Consider the following 23,490-nt stretch of genomic DNA (forward strand, 5'->3'; position numbering starts at 1 on the left):
TCACCCACACTTTACGTGTAGGGGAGGTATCCTAAAAAAAATTAAATTTTTAGATTTTATTGTACGACTTTGTCGGCTTTATTGATTTATATATCCATGCCAAATTTCAGCTTTCTAGCACTAACGACCACGGAGCAAAGCCTCGGACAGACAGACAGACAGACGGACATGGCGAAACTATAAGGGTTCCTAGTTGACTACGGAACCCTAAAAACGGTTTCCACTAACTAAACCTTAACAAATCTCTTTGATTTTGATGTCGATCGCTTCAGCATAATATATTCAAGTTTGGGGTTTCGCATTAAAAAATATTTTATTATTTGCAAATTAAAAAAAAAAAGCAAATCTAATAAATTATGGAGAGTAAAAAATATTTAGAAGTGGAAAACCATTTTCGAACCGACGATCACGTGTTATACTTCCCTTTTAATACTTAGATAGTTTCATTCTTTAAGGTATTAAAACGTACTATTAGGATAATAAGTAGTAATAGGAATGAAATATAGGAAAAAAGTAAATTACATTAATTCGTGGAAAATATTGTTATAGGATTATTTATGTTTTATTAATTTAAATTTTAAATTTATTAATTTATTGATAGTCATCATGGTTTACTAACCATTTTTCTACATGTGTAACTACTAACAAAAATATGGATTTGAAAAAGTCTGAAATAAAATAAATTCATTCATTCATTAATATGTTTTTTTTATATATTTAATAAACAATAAAGGCACTTGTATAAAAATATCAGAAAACTTAAAACCTACAGTTTGCTTGCGCGCATCTCTTTCAGCTTCTGCTTTAGTACGCGGCGAAGTAGTTTCCCGGATGGATTCTTTGGGATCTCTTTCACGAATATAACACCGTGAAGTCGTTTCGCTGGAGATAGCTGAAAAAGAGTAAAAGACTTACATTATTGTCTGAAGGTCCTTAGCATGTTCGGCGATGTTTAGCTAATAAATATGGAAATGTTTACTATTTATAGAACCTATAACTAATCAGGTGCATTCATTAGTGGAAAAACTTTTCTCACAAGTCACGTGAAATTAAACCTCATTTCAATAACGACGTCATTTAAGTTTAAGTATTCTGTCAGGTGAGAGATTATTACGTAGATTAGGGATTTGAATTCGACAGAGACCTGCCATCAGGGTACCTATTTATTAGTTTAAAATATTCTGAGCATATCCCTGGGCCGGTTTAGGGTGAATCATCCTTTACCTGACAAGCTGTGATTTCCAAGTGCTCGGGCGCGGTGAGCGTAATATTCGGATTCGGGTAAAGGTGAAAACAAAATTTGCCGTCTACGGCATTTGCCTGTCCGCTACGCCCACGGCCCCGGCTGCAGTAGGACACGCGCTCTAAATACTTCAACTGAAGACAAGGCTACATTATTAGTCTGGTTACTTATGAACTCTAGTAGTGAGTTTGGTGAGCGCTGTAGCCCTATGGGTCTGCTGACCACGAAAAGGCTATATGTCGTCTTTGCCAGACCCATCCCAACCCAACGCACCCCACTCCGTTACGCCGGGGTGTGTTGTAGCATAGCAAGACGCGCTTCACTTCATCTAGTTTGGATAAAGTTACTAGAGTGTTACCCGGCTGGCTGTGAATTCCAACAGCTCAGCTTCCGTGAGTGTGGCCCCGGGCCTGGTGACTACGAAAGCAAAGGGCAGCTCGCCGGCGGACATGTCCGGCGCTCCCACCACGCCGCACTCCGCTACGCCGGGGTGTTGGAGTAACACGCACTCTACCTCGGCTGGGGGCACCTGCAACACCAATAATTATCAACACAAGTTGTATATAGGTAATACAATTTCAAGATAAGACTATTATTTCACTTGGTATATATACATTGATCACCAGACATAAATTAACTTCTGGAGGATCCTACTGCGTACTGCCTTAATCTGTCTAAAATCGCCCGGAGAAAATAAATCGTTTTTTTTCGTCTAAGTGTGACTAGAACTTTCAATTTACTCTGAAATGTTCACGAAAACTCACCTGGAATCCTTTATATTTGATAATCTCTTTCAACCTGTCGGCAATGAACAAGAAGCCCTGTTCGTCGTAATAGCCGATATCTCCTGTCTTCAGATACCCCTCCTCGTCCATGACATCGCGCGTGGCTGCTTCGTTGCCCACGTATCCTTTCATCACGATGGGCCCTTTGATGCATACTTCGCCTTGCTGGTTGGGGCCAAGCTTTTGACGAGTTTTTATGTCCACCACCTGTAGACATTTCAAAATAAGTGAAGTTGTACTACTAATAAATACCTTCATTCAAATAATGATTAAATACGTTTAGGCTACCTACCTACTGGTGAACATACGGCTTGTCACTCGAATTCCTTATAATTATATAACTTTAATAAAGTCCTCGGGGTCACGTGATAAGGGTTCTCGAACGAAGTCTACTCGCCAATGGTGTTGGCAACTGTCAATTGTTTGCATAGATGCCGCCATCATAGCTTGCCCCTTTTTCATCCAGGCTATAAAATTTCAAAAAAAAAACAAGAATTTGACACAATTCTAGAGATTGACAGGGCAAGCTATGCTGGCGTCTTCTGTAAAATACTTCGACCGGCCAGTCCCATTACCGGGAATACACACGGCCTAGGATTAATTACCTTGGTCCTGACGCCCGGAAGCGGCCGGCCGCCGCTGCCGACCCGCTGAGTGGCCGCGTCCATCTCATCCCGCGTCGCCGCTAAAGACGTTTCCGTCATGCCGTACACTTGAAATATTCCGATGCAATTCGGTAATCTAATTAATAAGCAACAAAATTATTCCCACGTAGCACAGATAGCGGTATAACAGCCAAATAATGGAATACGAATGCACTTGAAGCTGAATATAAAAGCTGCATAAGAACTTTATCAGCGAGTTTTCAGCTTTTAATACTCTTAAATGGGCACAAAATTTGGCAGCCTTAAGTTCACGTAGCTGCTAAAGAGCATTGTAGCAACAATTTAACGGAACAATATAACGGAAGTTATAAAAGCTGTATTTTGACTGGATAAGAGGCGACCAGTTACCCTTTATTCAGTAAATATGTCACATGTACGCCCCTAATACCGGGAAAGGTTAACGTTTGGCTGAATAAAAGGGAATTAATATAGAAATACTTTTTCACTTGTGCCTTAAAGGCAGATAAATTAATAGTATAATATTAGTGAACGCAGTGACATAAACAAACGACTGCCATCACAATTATAACGTTTTGTAAAGTGTTATACGGATATTCCCCCAGTGGTACCGATGTTTATATATAAATATGCGAGAAAGATGTTTGGGAATGCAAGTTTATTGACATATATATATACATTATCTAAGAAAATTTTAGTGCGCCACGAAAATAATCAGTTTTCATTTAATTTAATGATATAAATAAGCTATGTATAAAAACAATTTCTGTGGCTTGAACAGAATTATGAGATAAAACGTTAATATTTCGTTACTAGGAAGTACTAAACTATGGAATAAGTTAAGAACTCAAGCACAAAAGATCTAAGCCTTACAGCGTAATTGCAAGCCTCCAATATTTTATATTGCATTTGCAATTTGAAGTGATGTCATTTGACATTGAACCTTACTACGTATTCTTACGTTAGCTTTTTAGATATGTATAAGATATTATTTACGCTCCTTGTTCTATAGAATAGACAACTAATTAGCTTATCTTTATGTTTTCATGGCTCTTTACTATTAAATCGCCGGACGAGCCCTACGAGTTACGGGCTCAAAAATTGTAGCAATAATCGTCAGACACAAAAAACCGGCAATAGTAGGATCGCAGGTTGATTCATTTTTAGAAAAACATAGTACTGAAAATATATGTAATAATAAACTAATATGAAATTATTATTAATAATTACTAATATGAATTTATAACTGCACTATAAAAAACTAAATTTGTAGTTAAGTGCTTCCCGTATCCATAGATAAAGTGCCATAACTCTAAAGTGTTACGGACTTAGTTAATAATACAATATCTTGTGCATTTACTATTGTTTATAAATGGATAACACGGACATTAACCATGCTGACAAGTTATCATTGCAGTTGTATGAAACTTAGGTTTATGTTGGCACAGTGCGTATTAGCAAACTCGGGCTCTATTGGGAGCGTGCACGACTGTCACGCAACCTAGTGTCCGCAAGTCTAGGGGAAAACGTCAATTCACTACATCTTATAAAACTACTCCAAAACTAAAAAACCGGCCAAGAGCATGTCGGGCCACGCTCAGTGTAGAGTTCCGTAGTTACTCTTCCGTCACAATAAGCTAAACTGGAGCTTAAAGTATAGTAAATTGTTAACCAAGGGATGAAACGGTACCTTTGACGCGAGTTAAACAAATAGGCAAATTTGCATAATCAGTATCTAATTAAAGTAAGTCTTTTTACTATGGGAAAAACTTTTTGCGATAACTCAAAAACAACTAAACTGATCATGTCTGCTATAGTTTTCATTTAATATCTTTCTTAAGTTCTACTTCCACGATTTTTTTCATATTTTTTGGACCTATGGTTCAAAAGTTAGAGGGGGTGGACACATTTTTTTCTCTTTCGGAGCGATTATCTCCGAATATATTCACTAAATCAAAAAATATTTGTTGAAGACCCCTATTAGTTTTGAAAGACCTTTCCAACCATACCCCACACTGTAGGGTTGAAGCAAAAATAAAATTCACCCCCACTTTACGTGTAGGGGAGGTACCCTCAAAAAATATTTTTTTTATATTTTATTGTACGACTTTGACGGCTTTATTGATTTATATATCCATGCCGAATTTCAACTTTCTAGCACTAACGACCACGGAGCAAAGCCTCGGACAGACAGACAGACAGACAGACAGACGGACATGGCGAAACTATAAGGGTTCCTATTTAACTACGGAACCCTAAAAACTACTGAACGGATTTCCTTCGACTTTCATCTATCAATAGAGTGATTCTTGAGGAAGGCTTAAGTATATAACTTGTTAAAGTTTTGTGTAAATTGTTTGAAATATAACGATGTTGTCGGAAAAAATCACGCTGGCTAGGAGCTTTAATCGAAAACGCTGCCTAATCCGTTTGAGCTATAACAACACAATGTATGGTGGGGTTGTTTCTCATTCATAGGTCTACAAAAAAGTCCGCGATGTTAAATGTCTATCTTTTAAGGATAACTTACTATACATATTCGTAACTTCTAGAAAAAGATCACGTAATATGTGGCATTTGCAAAGCTATTTACATGGATACATTATTAACAATTATCAAAATAAATACGTTAGTTATATTAAGCATTTCATACAGATTACATTGGTCCCTTACACCATACAATTTAAATGAATATTTCAGGCGTAATCGTAAATCAAAGTTTCATTTCGAGCCATATAATTGTACGAAATGTTAAAGACGCTATCCGCAGTTAGTTCACATTTTTACCACCTTATGCGCTGTCATTACTTTACTTACCCCCACCATGCACTTCGCTCAGTGGTGTTATTCACAACCTCTACTCTACAATCACTTTGCAAAGTACTTATCTAATCTGTTATTGTAAATAGATGAATAGAAGTATCTGTCAAAAAACAGACTTGCGATTAAATTATACTAGAAATAGGTACCTATCTTAACCCTTTAAGGACCCTAATACTCTAAATATATTATATTCCTCTTTCGTCCGTAGTATTTTAGAATTCCATCGCATCGTTTGGATATACAGTTCATAAAACGCGAATTGAAAGAATTCAAAATAAATGATTAGTCACTCAACTTCCGCCTTGGTTTGAATCTGTCTGAAAGTACCAGAAGACGGCAAGGTCTCGCCCCGTTAGTCGGACGCCGCGTATATTTAGACCAATGGTGGTCAAACTTTCTTCTTCATGGGAGGCCAAAAAATAAAAAATAAAACGAGGAGGGCCGGAACTGCAGAATTAATGAGGTTTTGATTTGAAACCGTTATGCCACGAGCCATATACTATATTATTTTGAAAGCCCGGCAGCGGGCCGGAAGAAAAACCCTTGCGCGGGCCGTACTCTGCCCACCACTGATATAGACCAAATGTTTTTATATAAGCTTCTAAACCACTATACTGACTCTCCTTGATCTTCTTGAAAAAAAATATTCTCAAATTGCCTCGCCGTATTCCCACTCGCCACCCCCAAACGGTCCATATTAGCTTTCGTGGCTCTAATTATGCCAAACGACGAGCCGGTCATGATTTTGATTACAATGATAAATTCTCAAACTTAGATATTTTTTCATTATCATTTTGTAGGTAAATACAGTAGCATTCTGCGAAGTTCAATCTTTTCTTCATAAATATTGTATGTTTACGTACTTCTAAGTACCTAGTAACTATATTATTTGCACGAAAGCTAAAGCCTAACAACTATAGCGATACATATTTTTAATTGATTTTGTATACCCGTTTAAATTCCCTACTATGTCATTCATTTATTAATTACCTACCGACGTTTTGAAGTCCCTGTATGCGTGACAGATAAGAAAATGCCTAACACCTTACCAGTTTCTGTCTATCTATTAACTATGTATTCCTTTATTTTCAATGGAACTAAAGGTCTGTTTGTTATCACTTAAGCTTATATATATTAATATGTGACTGTTTATTCCTAAATAAAAGAAAATCTTGCAGTTGATTTAAACAGACCTACCTCGTACCACTACTACCACTTCGTTCTTCCGCTTGTCTATTTGTTTCTTTATTGTTCGAATATGCAAGATCAATAAAGGCACATACGAAATTTTGGTTTATAATGTTCGCGGTAGGTCCACCGTTCTGTGAATATTCCCGTAGCTCACCGTTTAAGAGCTGCCTGAATAATCTCCTTGCTAAGAGGAGCAGCAGCGCACCATACCACGTTCACTGATGACAGGTCATACTTCTCCACAACTGGAGACTTCGCCAGCAAGAGTACAATTGGCGGCACTGTTAGTAAAACTTGTATCTGGAAACATATTACGATCGTTAAGAGCTTTGAGACATATTATCATTTATATTATCGCTCATGGTAAATAGGTTTCAGGGATTCGCTCTCTCACGAACGCTCCTTCCACGAGAGAACAAGATTTTACGCGAATGTGAGACGAAATTATCAGTCGGTTAGCCAATGCCGATCGCTTAGGTATAGGTATCGTTGGTACATAGGTACTATCCTTATGTAAATAAAATCTAAGCCTTACAGGCTATTGTGATGTTCTTGATAAGAGAGCTAAATTCTATGATCTTTTACGACGTAGCAAAAATAGGTACTTTATGAATTTAGTGGGCTCCGACTTTCATACTATATCTTTAACATACATATGTCAAATGTCTGTGATATAACTTAAGCCATGAGATAGATACCACTGTCAATCACATAGCCAACATTAGATTTAAATTAAATTAATAATATTTATGTCACCTTGTACTTTTGTATAGCTCCTAAATATTTTTCAGCATTGAATCCCGAAAAGAAAACCAGCTTCTTTTTAACGGCTAGGTATTTAATTGTGGTTAAGAGTCCGTAGCCGTGATACCACGGAACCACTGTCAGCAATCGTTTGTAGGCCTCTTCATCAATTTTGTCGTTACTGAAAGTATAAAGTAAATAAGTAGAGTCGGCCAATCTAACTGCATGGTTTAGGTAAGGGAGACCCTATTGGGAGAGAGGGTAAAACAAAGTTCTCTTTAGTACCCCGATTTCGATTCCATCATCAACTGTATACCAAAAATGCTGACTCTAAACACGCGTCACCGACTCACCGCCATGACCCTACAATGGGCATATGCAATGACCAAGTAATGTCAAATTTCTATGAAAATATGAGGTTTATAATGACAATCCCTATATCCCTTTGTTCTATTCAAGTCGGTGCAAAGACTGCAAAGTTAGCCTAGACGGACTCTGTACATAGTGAAAGATAATGTAAATAATTATAATGTTATTAGCTATTAGGGCATATAAGAAAACACTGTTTTGAACACTATTTGAGGTGATTTATTAACATTAAAGCGCAGGCGATTTATCATACGACAATCAACGCGAATGACAGATTGCGACTAACTTCACGTATACATGCATACATATTAGGTACGTATAGACAACTAGCTCACGATTCTTCGCATATACTTTAATACCTCCCCTCGAAGACGTGAGCGAATCTGATTATTTATATACATATCATTCCGAGATTACGCAAGCATTCATGATGTTTAATAGCAGTTAAACCCTTTGTTAACACATCTGCTGGCATTTTCTCCGTACACAAATATTTCAGACAAATAACACCTTTTTCGCACATATCTCGAATAAAGTGGTGCCTAACGTCTATATGCTTTGTTCGGGGGTGATAATTTCTTGTATGAGCAAGCTTTATGGCCCCCTGGTTATCATTGAACAATGTCACAACCTCGCATTCCATCCTCACATTTTTCAATACATCCTGTAAATACATAGCTTCTCTAGTGGCTTCGGAAAGTGCCATGTACTCGGCCTCGGTGCTCGAAAGAGCGATAGTCTTCTGCTTACGTGCCTCCCAACTCACTGGCGCACCAGCCAAAATGAACGCAAAACCAGAGTAAGATTTTCGATCTATCGCATTCGAGCCCCAATCAGCATCAACCACACCGAATAACGGTAAATTAGTTCTCTCATACACCAATCCATACTCAAACGTGCCTTTCAAGTATCTTAACACCCGCTTTGCCGCCTTCCAGTGCTGAACATCATAATTAGTATTGAACTGGCTTAAGTAATTGACGGCGTAAGCAATGTCGGGTCTTGTCGATACAGCTAAGTACATAAGCGCACCTATAAGACATTGATAAGGATATTGTCTCATAATATCATTATTCACACTTTCAGGCTTCTTCAATTTTACAAGATTATCAATAGGGGTCATAACAGGCTTACAATCTTGCATGCCAAATCGATCTAAAACCTTCGTTAAGTACATCTTTTGGCTCAGATAAACCCTATTTTCATCATCTCGTTCAAACTCAATACCTAGACAAGTACTAATCTTGCCTAAATCTTTAATATCAAAAGCATCTTTTAGTTGCAGTTTCACACAATTCAACCATTCATCATCATTCGTGGCTAATATCATATCATCAACGTAAATAGCAATCAACATTATTTGTTCACCTTTTTGTGAGACAAATAAACATGGGTCTTGAGGCATTTCTTCAAAACCAATAGACTTCAATTGACTTACCAACTCTTTATGCCACTGAAGGCCTGATTGACGCAAACCATACAAAGACTTTCTTAACAAGCACACAGCATCATCACACTCATGCATCTGTTTCTTCCACAACTTAGCTATTTCTATAATTTTCTTATCTTGAATTACTCTCTGACTTGCTCCAATCTTTCTCTTTGTAAGTATTTTGTCCAATACATCATGTATATGATCAGGCATTTCCATATAGACTTCTTCGTCTAGTTTTCCATTCAAGTATGCTGTCACGACGTCCATTTGATGAATTTCAAGTCCTAGTTCTGCTGACAAAGCAGCGACCAATCGTATTGAAGAAGATCTCACAACTGGGGATGATATTTCATGAAAATCCTCCCCTGGCCGTTGAGAGCAGCCTTTAGCAACAAGGCGTACTTTCTTCCCAGTAGTTTTACTAGCAAATACCAATCTGTTGCCAATCACTTTTCGGTTCTCTGGTCGTGGCACTATATCCCACGTTTCATTTTTGATTTGTGCTAAATATTCATCTTCTAATGCGTTTCTCCAATCGATTGCATCACTCGTCATTTCTGCTTCTTTCCAGGACATTGGCTCACTTGTTGCGATTCCAGCTGACATTAGTGGGTTCTCTTCTTCATCTTCTGAATCACCTTCTGTCATGTGTTTGTTATACTCATTCCGAGTTCTTTCTATGCGTATAAGTCTTGATCTTCCTTTTCCTCTTTTTGCTGGTTCTATAAACCTTTCCCATGATACAGTTGAACTTCTTTTTCTGGAGAGCATCCCATTACTTCTTTCATTTTCAGTATCTACGTTCTGATATATATTCTCAAGTGATTTCCTCACTCTAGATCCATCTCTCCTTACTCGAATATATTGTCTTTTCTCCATTTGTTCTTCTCTCTCTATTCCTTGCTCCTTTTCTAGATCTATTATCACCTTTTTGTCTTCTTCTTTTTCATTATCCAAAATCTCTTTATATTCATGGTCAAATGCAGTTTCCTTCATGAAACTAACATCTCTTGTTACAATAATCCGTTTGTTACTGGGATTATGTACTCTGTAGGCTTTGGATTGATTGTCATATCCCATGAATATGCCAACTTCTGAATTATTATCAAATTTTCCTTTTTGTGTCCCTTTCTCTTTATAATAAACCTTAGCTCCAAACACATTCATATACATTACTGTAGGCTTTCTTCCTTTCCATGCAGTATAAGGTATTTCACCTTTTAGTGCTGCAGTGGGACATCGGTTTCGTATGTAATTGGCGGTATTCACAGCTTCAGCCCAAAAACTTGGTGGGCTTCCCGCTTGACGCATCATACACCGCGCCATCTCAATCAGCGTTCTATTTTTTCTCTCCGAGACGCCATTTTGTTGTGGTGTATGTGGTACCGTTAGTCTTCTTTTGATTCCTTCCTTTTTCAGAAAATCATCGAATTCTTTGTTCACGTACTCTTTTCCGTTATCAGATTGCAAATTCTTTATCTTCTTTCCTGTCAACTTCTCTACATATGCTTTATATTCCTTAAATACTCCAAAAACGTCAGATTTATTTGTAATCAAATATACTTCACACCAACGAGATTTGTCGTCAATAAATGTGACGAAGTATCTCTTCTGTCCAAATGATGAGTGCCTCATTGGACCGCATACATCTGTATGTACTATCTCCAGTAAATCGGTTGTACGATTTTCACTTCCTTTAGGAAATGGTTTACATGTCAGTTTTTGACTTATGCATATCTCACATTCCGACAATTTTTCACTGTCGTCAAATGTTAAACCATGTACTAGACCATTCTTAGCCATAGCTTTTAAGTCACGTTCATTTATGTGGCCTAAACGCTCATGCCACATATCAATTGGCTTCTTCAACACTTCCACACTATAAACATTCTCTTGTCCCATTCTAACATGATACAGATTGCCTACACGGTCGGCCCTCATGTGAATCTTCTGGTTTTCATCAATCACAATTGCATCATTTTTTCGAAAATGCACCTCAAATCCGTGATCAGTCATCTTTGCTACTGACAAAAGGCTTGTACGTAAATCTGGCACGTAGAACACTTTCTGAATGTCTACTAGGCGTTCTTCACTGCCTGTATTAACTGGGATTCTAACTTTGCCCATCCCAGTAATTTGCGTACTCTCATTATTTGCCAAATTCAGTTCATTTTCCAGTCGCGTAAATCCTTGCATTATGTGTTTATCGTTACACATATGCCCCGTGCATCCACTGTCGATACACCAAGTCGGATTTATCTGTTCACCCAACATCGCCTCTTCGGTTGTACTCAGCATTGTCGTATATCTCTCTCGATCATCACAACGCCCTGCCTGCTGCTGTGCATTTTGTTTCGCCTTATTAGAAATTTTAGTTTTACATTCTCTTGCTAGATGCCCTCGGCGTCCACAACGATAACACGTCGCTTTGTTTTTGTCGTTGTTCGCTAAGTGTTCATGCATGGTATTTTTCTGAAAGTTTTTCTTAAGAGTGCGCTTGACGAACATAGCTCCCTGATCTGGTACTGCTGCGCCTTTCCTACCTTCATAGTCTTCGACAATCTTTACTTTAAGTACTTCAGTAGATGGCAGATCGTCACGCGATTCCATTGCAGTACGAAACATAGCAAATGAATCTGGTAGGCTATACAGTAGTAAAATCGCTAATAATTCGTCAATCACCACTAACCCGATTTCTTTAAGTTTCTTAACTGCATCAAAAAAATCTGCAATGTGTTTACGCAGGTCGTCGCCTTCCTGCATGCGCGTCAACACGAGCTTCTTTAACAACGAGGCTTTTCGCGCAGGTCCACTGGATTGATACAATGATTTCAATTTATCCCATATCGCCTTGGAGGTTTCCAAACCGTCTAACGCTGCGAGTTCACTTGGACTGACGGCTAATAATATATCCGATTCCGCCTTTCCGTCCATTTTAATCCATTCTTCATACTTAGAATCGGTACTGACCGGTTTCGTGATAGTACCTGATACGTATCCCCACAAGTCATTTTTCTTCAAAATTGCTCTCATGTGTATTTTCCACGTATCGTAGTTATCTGCAGTTAACGGATCAATCTTGATCGAAGCAGCCATAGCGTTTTTTCAACACTATTTCTTGATTTTAACACAATATACAAAAATACGGCGATGTGGATGTAAACAACTCGGGCGAGTCCACTTTTTCTACATAACAGGCGGCGGCGGCATGCCGCCGCGGGCGAGTCTATCACTTGTTTACGTTGTCCTTTACACTTATTTCACTTTAATTACTGTTCAAAAGTCACGAAATCAATTGTATTTAAATGTCTGGGCCCAAAACCTATTAGGGCATATAAGAAAACACTGTTTTGAACACTATTTGAGGTGATTTATTAACATTAAAGCGCAGGCGATTTATCATACGACAATCAACGCGAATGACAGATTGCGACTAACTTCACGTATACATGCATACATATTAGGTACGTATAGACAACTAGCTCACGATTCTTCGCATATACTTTAATATTAGCAAACGTTAAGCAGCAGGTTTTTTTTTTTAGGTAATTTACAAGCCTTCAGTCAGGCCAAGTTACTGGAAACTGAATGGAAACAAATTGCTTTTATGTAAATTACGCCCTCGGCATCTCTATACTCTATAGAACTTATGTAAGTACTTAAAGTACCTTAAGGCCGCTTTGCATATTCTACGCGGGGATAACGTTAACTTGTATATCGTTATCCCGCATACCATAGCAGTATAATAATTTTAATATAAAACAGGTAGTAATATAGCCGAGCGACAACATTATACTATAATACATTTACCTATTTGGCATTAGGAAAAGGAGTAAACAATCTTGACATATCTTTTTATTGAGAAACGCTTATAAAAATAGTAACTTTTACTTGTAAAAAGAATGTTAATGGTCATAATTAAATAGGTATATGCTTTATAATTGTTACATACTTGCTGCCTTTTTTTTGATTTTTTTTTTCCAATAAATAGGAACGTCAAGATTGTTTACCTTTACCTTTTTGCTAAAAAAACCGAAAGCAAAAGTTTATACGGAAATAATTGTTCAAATTCAGAGCGTAGTGTGGAGTTTTCGGATTCAGTTTAGGGCCGTGTGGTAACTAGAATATTTCGATGATAGCTAACGAACCGAAGAAAATAAGAAACGACGAGACTGTTTAATTACCTGTAATGCATTGCACCGTACAGTATGTTGAAGTGTGTGAGCATGACTCCTTTCGGCAAGCCCGTCGTGCCCGACGAGTACAAGATCACCAGCACGTCTGACCATCCTTGGACATCTTCTGGGGAATACTCTTCCACGCTCACGTCACCGCTCATTAAACTACTCAACAGGACAATACCAGGCTCTAGAGGTGTACCGTCGAACTGCACTATCTTTTTTACAAATGCTAGTTTTTTGAAAGTATTTAGATTTATTTTTAGAGCTGATAACGATCCGATTATGATATTTGGCTTCGCAATGTTCAGCACGTGCGACATTTCCTCTGAAAATTTAAGTGAATATTTATAATTATAATTCAGTTTTTAAGTTAAGAGCGTCTTTTGGAATAGGTACGACTTATCATATTTATATATATATATATATATATATATTTTTTTTTTCAATATAATAAATACAGTAAACTGTAACACAGTAAACTCAAGAAGGCTTGTGTGTTGTAGGTACTCGGACAACGATATATAAGTATAATATATAAGTACTTAACTAAAGAGAAAACATTCAACACCCAGGAACAAATATCCATAATCATTGTGATCAAAGCTCATCACACAAATAAATGACCTTACCGGGATTTGAACCCAGAAACATTGGCTTCATAGGTAGGGCCACTGCCCACTAGGGTAGAATGGTCGTCACATAGAAAATTCGTATAATTTATCAAGTAAGCGCTACAAAGTCCAGTACATCTGTGACGATACACTGTCGGACCTCGGTATAATTATTCGTTTGCATTTTATTTCAGATAAAAAAGAATTGAGCCGCAGGTTTTTCTCGTACTTCAATTCGTAAATACAAGTCTTACGAGGAATAGACAAGCAAACACATTGTGCGAAATGACACATCGTAAAGAAGGCACTTAAAACTTAAATTGCTCTTAAACACACAAAAAAATAGATATGCATTTTCCTTATACTTAGTGCAGCGACTGGCATAAAGTTCAATGAGTGGGCCAAATTGAATAAGTTTCTCGATATAAATTGGGGCACAAGTTTTTCGCCACTATTTACCAGAACGGAGTGAGTGCTAGAGTTAGACCAAGCTAAGTTGGCAGAGATTTTTCATAGCCTAGACTGTGCAATCCCAAGTAGCACAGATAGCTCTATAACTACTCACTTTTAGTTCTATTTAACGTTCTATGTGTATTAAGACACTTATAAGAACACACTTGTGGTCCTATAGCTGTATAATAGCTGTCAGTGATATTTAAATAGCTTGGGGCTGATTAGAAGCTGCATTACGGCTCTGAAAACTACCATTAATACGACCCTATACAGCTTAAAGGGTTATCAAATGCTTTAACCGTAATAAGGTCTGTTTAGTGGATAAAATTACGCCATGTGCTGTATAAGAAGGTAATTGTGGACTTTTATTACGCTGACTTATTAAGGGAGCACGAGTGAACTATTATGAAGCTAATAGACGTGTAATGGAACACATGTGGCGCATAATAAATCTTAGCGCTGAACATGTTTACCGCTCAGCAGCTTTTATTACGCTGGCTTAATAAGGGAGAACGAGTGAACTATTATGAAGCCAATAGATGTATAATGGAACACAGGTGGCACATAAAGCAGCTTATCTCTGAACATGTTTACCGCTAAACAGTTTTTATTACGTTGACTTATTAAGGGAGCACGAGTTAACTATTATGAAGCCAATAGACGTATAATGAAAGACATGTGGCGCATAATACAGCTTATCGCTGAACATGTTTACAGCTAAGAAGCTTTTATTACGCTGACTTATTAAGGGAGCACGAGTGAACTATTATGAAGCCAATAGACGTATATCTAATGGATCACATGTGGCGCATAATATAGCTTAGCGCTGAATAAATTTACCGCTAAGCAGCCTTTTATTGATCTTATTATTTATTATACTGCTATTGATACTGTCTGCATAGCGGCCGTTTAAACGTTGACGATAATTTGATTTATCCATATTGCAATTTAAAAAAAGAACACTGACCATTAATTATATCGCTTTGACAATTATTAACTAGAAGATATATGTAATGCAGTGGTTATACGTTATACTTGTAAAATTGCGAATCTTTAAAGTGTCTGTATAATACCTGTTTAATGGTTCACATTACATTTAAAGGTGAGCCTGTGAACAATTATACGTAAAGTAAACAGCTTACGGCTGCTTACAGGTTCATATGTTCAGTTCTATTTGAACTTGGGCTCTTTAGTAGTACACAAATAAATCATTAAACAGTCGTGTGCTGCTTATTAGAAATTTAACGGTTCTCGTCGCTGATTAACATAGACCGCCATGTCATTGTAACTAAACCTATAAATTTAAGATTACTTTTCCAACTTTTATGAGGTTTTGTGCATGAGTTCTTAACTTATTCCATAGTTTAGTACTTCCTAGTAACGAAATATTAACTTTTTATCTCATAATTCTGTCCAAACCACATAAGTTGTTTTTATACATAGCTTATTTATATCATTAAATTAAATGAAAACTGATTATTTTCGTGGCGTTCGTATATACTTATATATATTATATATATTATATATATATATATAATATATATATATTATATATATATATATATATATATATATATATATATATATATATATATATATATATATATATATATATATAATATCAATAAACTTGCATTCCCAAACATCTTTCTCGCATTTTTAATATATAAAACATCGGTACCACTGGGGGAATATCCGTATAACACTTAACAAAACGTTATAATTGTGATGGCGGCCGTTTGTTTATGTCACTGAGTTCACTATAATATTATACTATTAATTTAGCTGCCTTTAAGGCACAAGTAAAAAAGTATTTTGATATTAATTCCCTTTTATTCAGCCAAACGTTAATCTTTCCCGGTATTAGGGGCGTACATGTGACATATTTACCGAATAAAGGGTAACTGGACGCCTTTTACCCAGTCAAAATACAGCTTTTATAACTTCTGTTAGGTACACCTTATAACTCCGTTAAATTGTTGCTACAATGCTCTTTAGCAGCTACGTGAACTTAAGGCTGCCAAAGAGTAATAAAAGCTGAAAACTCGCTGATAAAATTCTTATGCAGCTTTTATATTCAGCTTTAAGTGTATTCGTATTCCATTATTTGGCTGTCTATCTGTGCTACTTGGGATTGTTATTTATATGCCAAAATTTCATATAATCACACTTGCACAGTCTGTGCTATCAAAATCGCTGCCAACTTAGCTTGGTCTAACTTCTATTTAGCTTGTGGTGGTGACCGGGGTGACTAACCAGGTTGGTACTGCAAGTTGACAGCTGTAACAGTCGCCCCGCAGCACATGACGGCTATCGCAGTTGAGATGTATTCTATCCGGCTCTCGCTGCACAGGCCGACCACGTCGCCACGCTGGACTCCAAACTTTTTAAGCCCTGTGGCGACTCCCACCACATCATTCAAAATTTGTTGAAACGTTACCTCTTCGCCAGTATCTCCGTTTACCTGAAAAAGTGGGCAGAAGAAGACGAATTAAAGATTAAGCCACCAAGCACAAAGAGGGCACCTAGGTTAGATATTTACCAGAGCAACGGCATCCCCAGCCTGGCAGTGCTCTCTAAGCTTGTCTATCACGTACTGCGCGAAAGAGAGGTGTCCTGGCACCTCCATAGCAGGCTCGCCAACCACCACATTGTCTATTATCATTTTCTTCAGACGTATATGTAACTGCAAAAAAATCTTATCGTAAGTACGACACTTCTTACGAACGAATGACGTACGAATTCATAAGTGCGACAGAGAGGTAACACGTTGAACGTGGTTCGCGGTAGGCCCTCTGTTCCCAGACTGTTCCTCACGGGTGCACGCGTATAGCTCATCTAATATTATAATTATGATAGCGCATGCCACCCAGCCGCCTCGCTAAACTGGTCAAACAGGCAACCGGCTTTATTATTCACAGATAATTCTGCACGCTTATGCCTCGGGGTTTAGTAAAATTTGACTACATTGTACTGAGCAACTATACACAATCGGAGGTCAAGTTATATTGATCCTTCTGCGGTGCTACTGCGAACATCGAAGTTCGTCCATTTCCGATTATATCTATTGGAGTGACCAAGATGGAGGTTAAAGATGTTTGAAGTTCGCTAAGTTTTAGCGGAGTTATCACCTTGATGAGTCAAACCAAGATAAGTTCGCATCGATTTAGATAGCCCAGACGGGGCACGTGTTATATTCAACGTCAAACTTCTATGAAATTATGACTTTTACTTAACACTTGCCCCGCTTGGGCTATCGAAATCGCTGCCAATTTATCTTGGTCTGACTCTAGATTAGTTAATAGCGTTTATTTGCGATGATATTTGCAGAATAGATGAATCCAAGCAATCACCAAAATGTGTCATCCTTAATCATCCATTCAAATCCAATCATTAGATTTAGATTTAGATTTATTTATTACACAACATACGATTGCATTACAAATTACATTCATGTCAATTTATATGAATTTATATTGTGATCGTCAAACATAAATTCTAATAATGACTAAAAATAACATCATAATCCAGTAATCTTATTTCTAACAATTAATTAAATACTTACCTAGGACCAAAAATTTCACTATTTATCATCTCACCACCCGCGGAGTAGTTGACACGACAACAACTCAACACAAAAGATATATGTACCTACGGAGATATAGTGCAGCGTTATCGTTGCGCCTTCTTATCTTAACCACAGAATAAGTATTAGTACTACCGTACAGAAAGGAAACTTCCTACAAAACCGAAGTTTGACAGCAATTCAGGGTCGAATCATATTGTCCCTTTCTAATGTATGGACTTTCCCTATCGGCTATTTAGGGTTGTCAAAATTCAAGTAATTTTCTTATCTGTGGGTGTGCGCGCAAAGGGACGTCCAGTTTTGCCAACCTTAATAATTGCTCGTAGCAATGCTGAGCCGAACAGAGCCGTGCACGCCCGAACCGTGGACTTTCCCCCCACTATCTTAACAATAAAGCAACCGAGGACAGCATCTTAGTAAAAGTAAAAAAAACATGGAGTAAGTAATTGAAAATTCAATGTCACAATGAATTAAAATATTAACCATTGTTATTTTTAAGTATTTGTACCACTGTAGATACTTCACCAGTGTTTCATAAATTAAAAACACCTCAATTAAATAATGGCATTTGTTAAGTAACATGTCTTTTAATTTTTTTTTCGAGTCACTTGATTCTAGTTTGATACTGTCCGTTAAATTTATTGAAAATTGAAAATATACTTAAGTATATGGGCCCATTATGTTTTGAAGATTTTGGCTTCGAGTTTTTGATGTTTCCGATTTTATTGGGTGGTCTGGCTGTTTTCGAACAAAGAGGGCCGTTTCCATTATAAATATTGAGGGTAGCGTTAATAGCTTTAGTTAAAAAAAAAATATTTGTATTTGCGCAAACATAATCTCGTGGCCAGGATGATTCACCAGCAACTAAATGGTCGTGCCACACTCTATTGGGATCGATCTATTACTTATCACTGACAGGACTATTGTAGCCAAAAAGCCTGACATCGTGATAATAGGTCGATCGCAACGCCGGGCCGTGCTGGTCGACATCACAATCCCCCATGATGAGAATGAGAATGAGATGAGTCCAGTAAGCGGTCTTACGCGGGGCCACTCTGCAGGGGCTCAGCATTACCTGCTACGCTGATGACACCCTCGTGTCAGCCCGTGGCAGGAACTACAGCGAGGCCGCCTATGTAGCTACAGCGGGTGTTGCAAACGTGGTGCACGTGGTCTTGAGGTCGCACTGCACAAATCCGAGGTTTTGGTTTTTCATGGGCCTCGGAACAAACCAATGGAGGGAGCACTGTTAGAGCAAAGAGGATTGGACAATTGTTGACAGACTGGCTGGTTTGAAACTTGAGGGATGTTTGAATGGAATGTGACAGTTCTCTGTCGAGCAAAAATTATAATTGTCAGCGGAAGCTGATTTTTGCATTGAATTTTGTTTATTGTGTTATGTAATAGTAATGAAAGTGTTTAACTATATATAGTGTTTTCCTGAGATTAGTCTACAGGTGTGCGAAGTTCTCACAGGTCATGGGAAGTACGATTTCCAAAAATCTGATCGACCTAATCATGAACGAGGTACAACACTTCAACACTGTAGACTTCGATATACTATTAGGGGTGCTAAGTACTCTCAATATATCTCCTGCGGCGTCTGGGTGGTTTCGCAGTTACTTGGAAGGTCGTCGGCAACGTATTAAAATAGATGACGTTCGTTCATCGTGGTGCAACACGCTAGCTGGCGTCCCGCAGGGTGGCGTGTTGTCTCCCCTTCTCTTTTCTATTTTTATTAATTCTATTTCTCTTAACCTCATTTCTTCTTATCATTTGTATGCCGACGATCTCCAAATTTATTCTCAGTGCCCAATTGCTGATCTACCTTCTCTGATCCTTACCACCAATTCTGATTTAGAACGCATTTTATACTGGAGCTCTTGCTATGGAATTAGAGTTAATCCTACGAAGACCCAAACTATTATTATTGGTAGCCCTAAGAACATAGCTAAGGTGAACTTTGAGAGTCTGCCCCCTATTTTATTCGATGGGGTTCAGATCCCGTACTCGTCCCAAGTAAAGAATCTGGGCGTGATTATGGATCGTACTCTTTCTTGGGGTCCGCAACTTAATGAAGTTGGTCGTAAAATTTTTGCCGCTGTGGGATCTCTTAGGCGTCTCCGCAACTTTTTACCACTTTCAATTAAAACTGCGTTGGCTCAATCGCTTCTTCTTCCTATTTTAGACTATGCCGACATCTCTTATCTCGATCTCTCCGAATAGCAATTGAATAAGGTTGAACGGCTTCAAAATGTGTGCATTCGCTTCATTTTTGGGCTACGGAAATTTGATCATGTCTCCAGATTCCGGTCACAGCTCAGGTGGTTACCGATCCGTTTCCGACGTACTACTCATATTCTGTCTCTACTCTATAGTACTCTATTTATTCCCAATACTCCTGAATACCTTAAAAAGCGGTTTAGTTTTCTTACGTCTGTCAGGTGTTCTCAGAATCTCCTTCTTGCTCCTCCTCGGTCGTCTACTAAATTCTACGTCAAATCCTTCACTTTCCAGTCGGTAAGGATGTGGAATGCTTTGCCCATTGACATAAGACGTGCTCAATCCCTACCCATTTTTAAAAAAACGTCTAAAAGAACACTATTTATCTCTCTCTTAGTCATGCTCCTTACACTCATATCTTTTTCTTACCTGGTCGTTATTTTTCTCTTGCTTGATTACTCGTCATTATGTATTTATGTATTTTGTGAAGGTATATGTTATGTATTATTGTTGCCTATATAATATACATATGTAGTTTATGTAGTTTATTTCTCATTGTTTGTAGTTTCTATTTACTTATTTTATAAACTTTACACTTATGTGGTTTTGCACTGCCCAATAACTTTATTTCTAGCCACTGAATCGCTATCTGAAGGTTGTCTGAAAGAGATCGCTTTTTAGCGATAAGTCCGCCTGTTGTTACCTACTTACTTATGTAATTTTTTTTTTGTTTGTAACATGTATTTTTCTTTGTAGTGCACAATAAAGTATTTTATTATTATTATTATTTGTATGTCTCTTACAAATTCTCGGGACCATGGGGTCCCGGGCATTTGGAAGGCGTGCGTGGGGCCGAAGCCAACACGTAGAGGCCCCTTGTAATAAGACAATTTACTCTAAAAGTAATGTGACACCAACCGACGATTATCCCTGTTCACACTATAGCACTATTGTAAGAAAAAGGTACAAAAAGAAACCGGGCTATTGGGTTGAGTTGCTAGTGGACTGGTAACCGAGACTATGGAGGTGACTATGGCACCTGCCCTGATCATATGTTAAAAAACACGAAAAATGGACAGGTGGTGGCTCGCCAACTCACAATATGGGTTCCCGAAAACGGCCGCTCGCACAGAGCGACAAGGGGACAAAATTGCGTGAGCGGCTCAGGGTGTGGAGAGGTGTGCGCCGCTTTCTACCCAGTGGCTGTCAGCAGCCACTGTGCCAACTCGCGCCTTATGCATATTTCACTTCCACCCTGCGAGCATATAGCTCTGACACCCCATTCTGGACGGCCGGCAAAGGCAAGCCAGAGGTGAGAGTCCTGCGGCCCCTGCTCAGTGTTTACTCCAGCCGGCCAATGAAGGCAAGCCGGAGAGAGGGGCCAGACCGACTCTCGGGGGTATGGGACCCAAGGGACGTCACTTCCCATTCAGCTCGCCACAAGCTGCCCTGGGGGCTTATTATTATTATTATTAACACTAGTGTAAAACACAGAGAATTAATATTTTATGTTGGATCTAGAGGAGCACGGCGGTAAGAACTACCAACCAATAACGTCCTACTAGCTCGAGTAACATACGAGTAACACAATGAGTACCACCATGTCGAATGTGGGACCGGGACTCCCGAGCATAGAGAAATTGTAAGGTAACAATAACTGGAATACCTGGAAGTTTGACATGGAGTGCGTATTGATGCACGATGATTTGTGGCAGTACTTAGAGAAAGTTGCTGACACAACAGATGCTACCGCAAAGAGAAACGATCAGAGAGCGCGAACTAAAATCTGCTTACTGATTGAGAGTCAGCGTAAGGTACACGTTCGTAAAGCCACTACTGCGTACGAGACGTGGAATAATCTTAAAGTAGCTTACGAAGATAAGGGTATCAACAACAGATGTAGACTGTTGTCAAGGCTAATGAGCCTAAAACTGAGCATGTTTAATTCAATAACTGAATATATAACTGAACTGATGCAAGTTAGCAATCAACTAGCAGACTTAGGAAAAGAAATCGATGACGAATTACTAGCAGCACTCATGCAACAAGACCTACCAGAGGAATATGCGCCTATGAGATTGGCGCTGGAGAGCGCGAACATAACCTTAACTTCGGACTATGTAAAAACAAAACTGCTGCAACTGGATGAGAACAGAATGAGTGCAGGCCCAAGTAGCAGGCCTAGCTCGAGCTCGGCGCTCACTACATCAAAGCATCACAACAATCACAAGAAGCTTGTTCAGAGGAACAAAGAGAAGAAGGCAGTAAAATGCTTCATTTGCGAGGGACCGCATAAAGCTTGTGACTGTCCACACAACCCACGTCAATCGAAGACGAATCATATGGCGACGGCACTAACTAGTGTGGATCGAGAGAAGACTCATCAAGACGAGTGGATTATAGATTCGGGAGCGTCAGGACATATGAGTTTCAGAGGCTCAGGACCGCTTCGGCCTCAGTTTCATTTCGTCAACTTCTTAAGTAGTTCTCATTCGCATTTGGTCTACTGTTCCGATTCGCCAGCATTCCTATATCGTCACTTTCTTATCTCGCCCGCTTTCTTACGTGGGCCACTGTAGTAACTTGGTTATATTCCTAATTAGAATACAGTGCCGATTCGTCAACACTCCTAATTCGTCCATAGTGCTTACTCGTCAACATTCCTATTTAGACCACAGTGCCAACTCGTCAACTACATAGCATAGGCTTGGGACTTTTGGATGCTCGCTATGGTTTTAGAATCGACGGAGTCGTCAAAGTCAGTCAAATATTTTTTTCGAAGTCAAAATGAAAGTGTGAAAATAAAACATGTTAGATGTCGTACTTTATACTGTTAAATCTGTAATAAACACGTTATTATATGACTTTGGTCGAAATAGGAACGTAGACAAAAATGGTATATTGACGATATCAGATATTGGACGAGTTGGCACTATGGTCAAAATAGGAATTTAGACAAAATGGGGTATTGACGATATAAGAAAGTTAGGAAGGTTACGAATTAGGAATTGTAGGGTGACGACATAACACTGCGGACGATTTATGGAGATGACGAAATGAAACTGGGGCCGAAGCGTTCCTGAGCCGTTTCAGAAACGACTGGATGGATATGTTTGTGAACTTTGACAAAAAGGTAGAAGTGAGTTGCGCGAATGGAGGTAAGGTTTTTGGAGAAGGTTTTGGTATTATAGAGAATGATTCACTTGATATTAGCATAAACAAT

At 38.4% G+C, this 23,490-nt stretch overlaps 1 protein-coding gene across 3 annotated transcripts in view; it reads right to left on the reverse strand.

Moving 5' to 3' along the window:
* Positions 1 to 687: 687 nt before the first annotated feature.
* The window catches only part of LOC133533854 (uncharacterized), a 36,764-nt gene continuing 13,961 nt past the window's right edge, over positions 688 to 23,490 (reverse strand). Inside the window, exons 1-10 of one of the 3 annotated variants that reach the window (XM_061872925.1) lie at positions 19,120 to 19,139; positions 17,001 to 17,144; positions 16,715 to 16,922; positions 13,398 to 13,719; positions 7,422 to 7,590; positions 6,820 to 6,965; positions 2,634 to 2,769; positions 2,008 to 2,235; positions 1,602 to 1,772; positions 688 to 892 (exon numbers count right to left, since the gene is read on the reverse strand). In XM_061872925.1, coding sequence (XP_061728909.1) covers positions 767 to 892; positions 1,602 to 1,772; positions 2,008 to 2,235; positions 2,634 to 2,769; positions 6,820 to 6,965; positions 7,422 to 7,590; positions 13,398 to 13,719; positions 16,715 to 16,922; positions 17,001 to 17,123 — 1,629 coding nt within the window. In that variant the 5' untranslated portion in view covers positions 17,124 to 17,144; positions 19,120 to 19,139 and the 3' untranslated portion in view covers positions 688 to 766. Of the gene's footprint in view, positions 893 to 1,601; positions 1,773 to 2,007; positions 2,236 to 2,633; positions 2,770 to 6,819; positions 6,966 to 7,421; positions 7,591 to 13,397; positions 13,720 to 16,714; positions 16,923 to 17,000; positions 17,145 to 18,023; positions 18,450 to 19,119; positions 19,140 to 23,490 lie in introns of those variants that run through there. The other 2 variants (XM_061872924.1, XM_061872923.1) reach the window with 2 other exon arrangements.

This window comes from Cydia pomonella, unplaced genomic scaffold (assembly GCF_033807575.1).
Source record: "Cydia pomonella isolate Wapato2018A unplaced genomic scaffold, ilCydPomo1 PGA_scaffold_208, whole genome shotgun sequence".
Taxonomy (NCBI): Eukaryota; Metazoa; Arthropoda; class Insecta; order Lepidoptera; family Tortricidae; genus Cydia; species Cydia pomonella.